At 46.7% G+C, this 805-nt stretch overlaps 1 protein-coding gene across 1 annotated transcript in view; it reads right to left on the bottom strand.

The window, feature by feature from the left end:
- LOC107613522 overlaps positions 1-573 on the bottom strand; it is a gene marked incomplete at its 3' end in the record, with an annotated part of 5569 nt that extends 4996 nt beyond the window's left edge. The window contains 1 exon segment of the mRNA XM_021109245.1: positions 7-573. Coding sequence (XP_020964904.1) covers positions 7-263 — 257 coding nt within the window.

The following is an 805-nucleotide window of genomic DNA, read 5'->3' on the forward strand; positions in this document are numbered from 1 at the left end:
ATCCTATTACCAATGTCAAAAATCGCCGTCACGCCGTTTATCCCATACTCCTGCGTGGCGAGGGCAAGATCCCCGTTCGCAAAGCTGTGTGTCGGGAACTCAAGATCAAATAGCTTCGACTTGTGAGGGTTTGGCCAAGCGAACTGCGGCGGGGTCATGTGCGTCTGGATCAGACCACTGAAACCCTGGGCAAGCCTATCAGCAAGGTCCTGCCCATGCCGTTGCACCTCCTCCCATGCTTCGAAGGACCTTTCTACAGACATGTTCTCTTCTCTCACAGCTCCCTCAAACTTGCCATACAAATCTAATTTCAAACTTTAAATCGCTGAAAAACGAATCGCGACCAAGACTAATACTCAACGAATCCAATAAGATATAGGTAAAATACTGATATCTGAACAAAGATAAGGTGCGAGTTGTTGAGGCAGTTACAAGGTGTGTTAAGGAAGGGTGGCTATGTAAAAGAAACGGTGAAAGGAAGAGTGAATGTTTTGAGAAGAGAGAGAAAAATGAAAAGAGTGATAAATGGGACGAGGGAGGCGTGCTAGTGTATGATACGCGGGGGTGTGCAGTGCGCACAGGGGGTTTTGTTGGGTGACACGTTGCGCGTAATATTGGTTGTGGATGAGGAAGAAGAGAAGACTGAAGATTTTAGTTAGAGGGAATGAATGAGTCACCCGTCAAGGATGGATGCACACGTGACTGTCCAATGTGAAGGCGCGTTTTTTCGCGCTTTTGACAGACACTCCTACGGCCGTTGAGATCTTAGATCTCTCGATTTCAAATAAGTTACTATAGGGATATG

Source organism: Arachis ipaensis, chromosome B08 (assembly GCF_000816755.2).
Source record: "Arachis ipaensis cultivar K30076 chromosome B08, Araip1.1, whole genome shotgun sequence".
In the NCBI taxonomy this organism is placed as follows: Eukaryota; Viridiplantae; Streptophyta; class Magnoliopsida; order Fabales; family Fabaceae; genus Arachis; species Arachis ipaensis.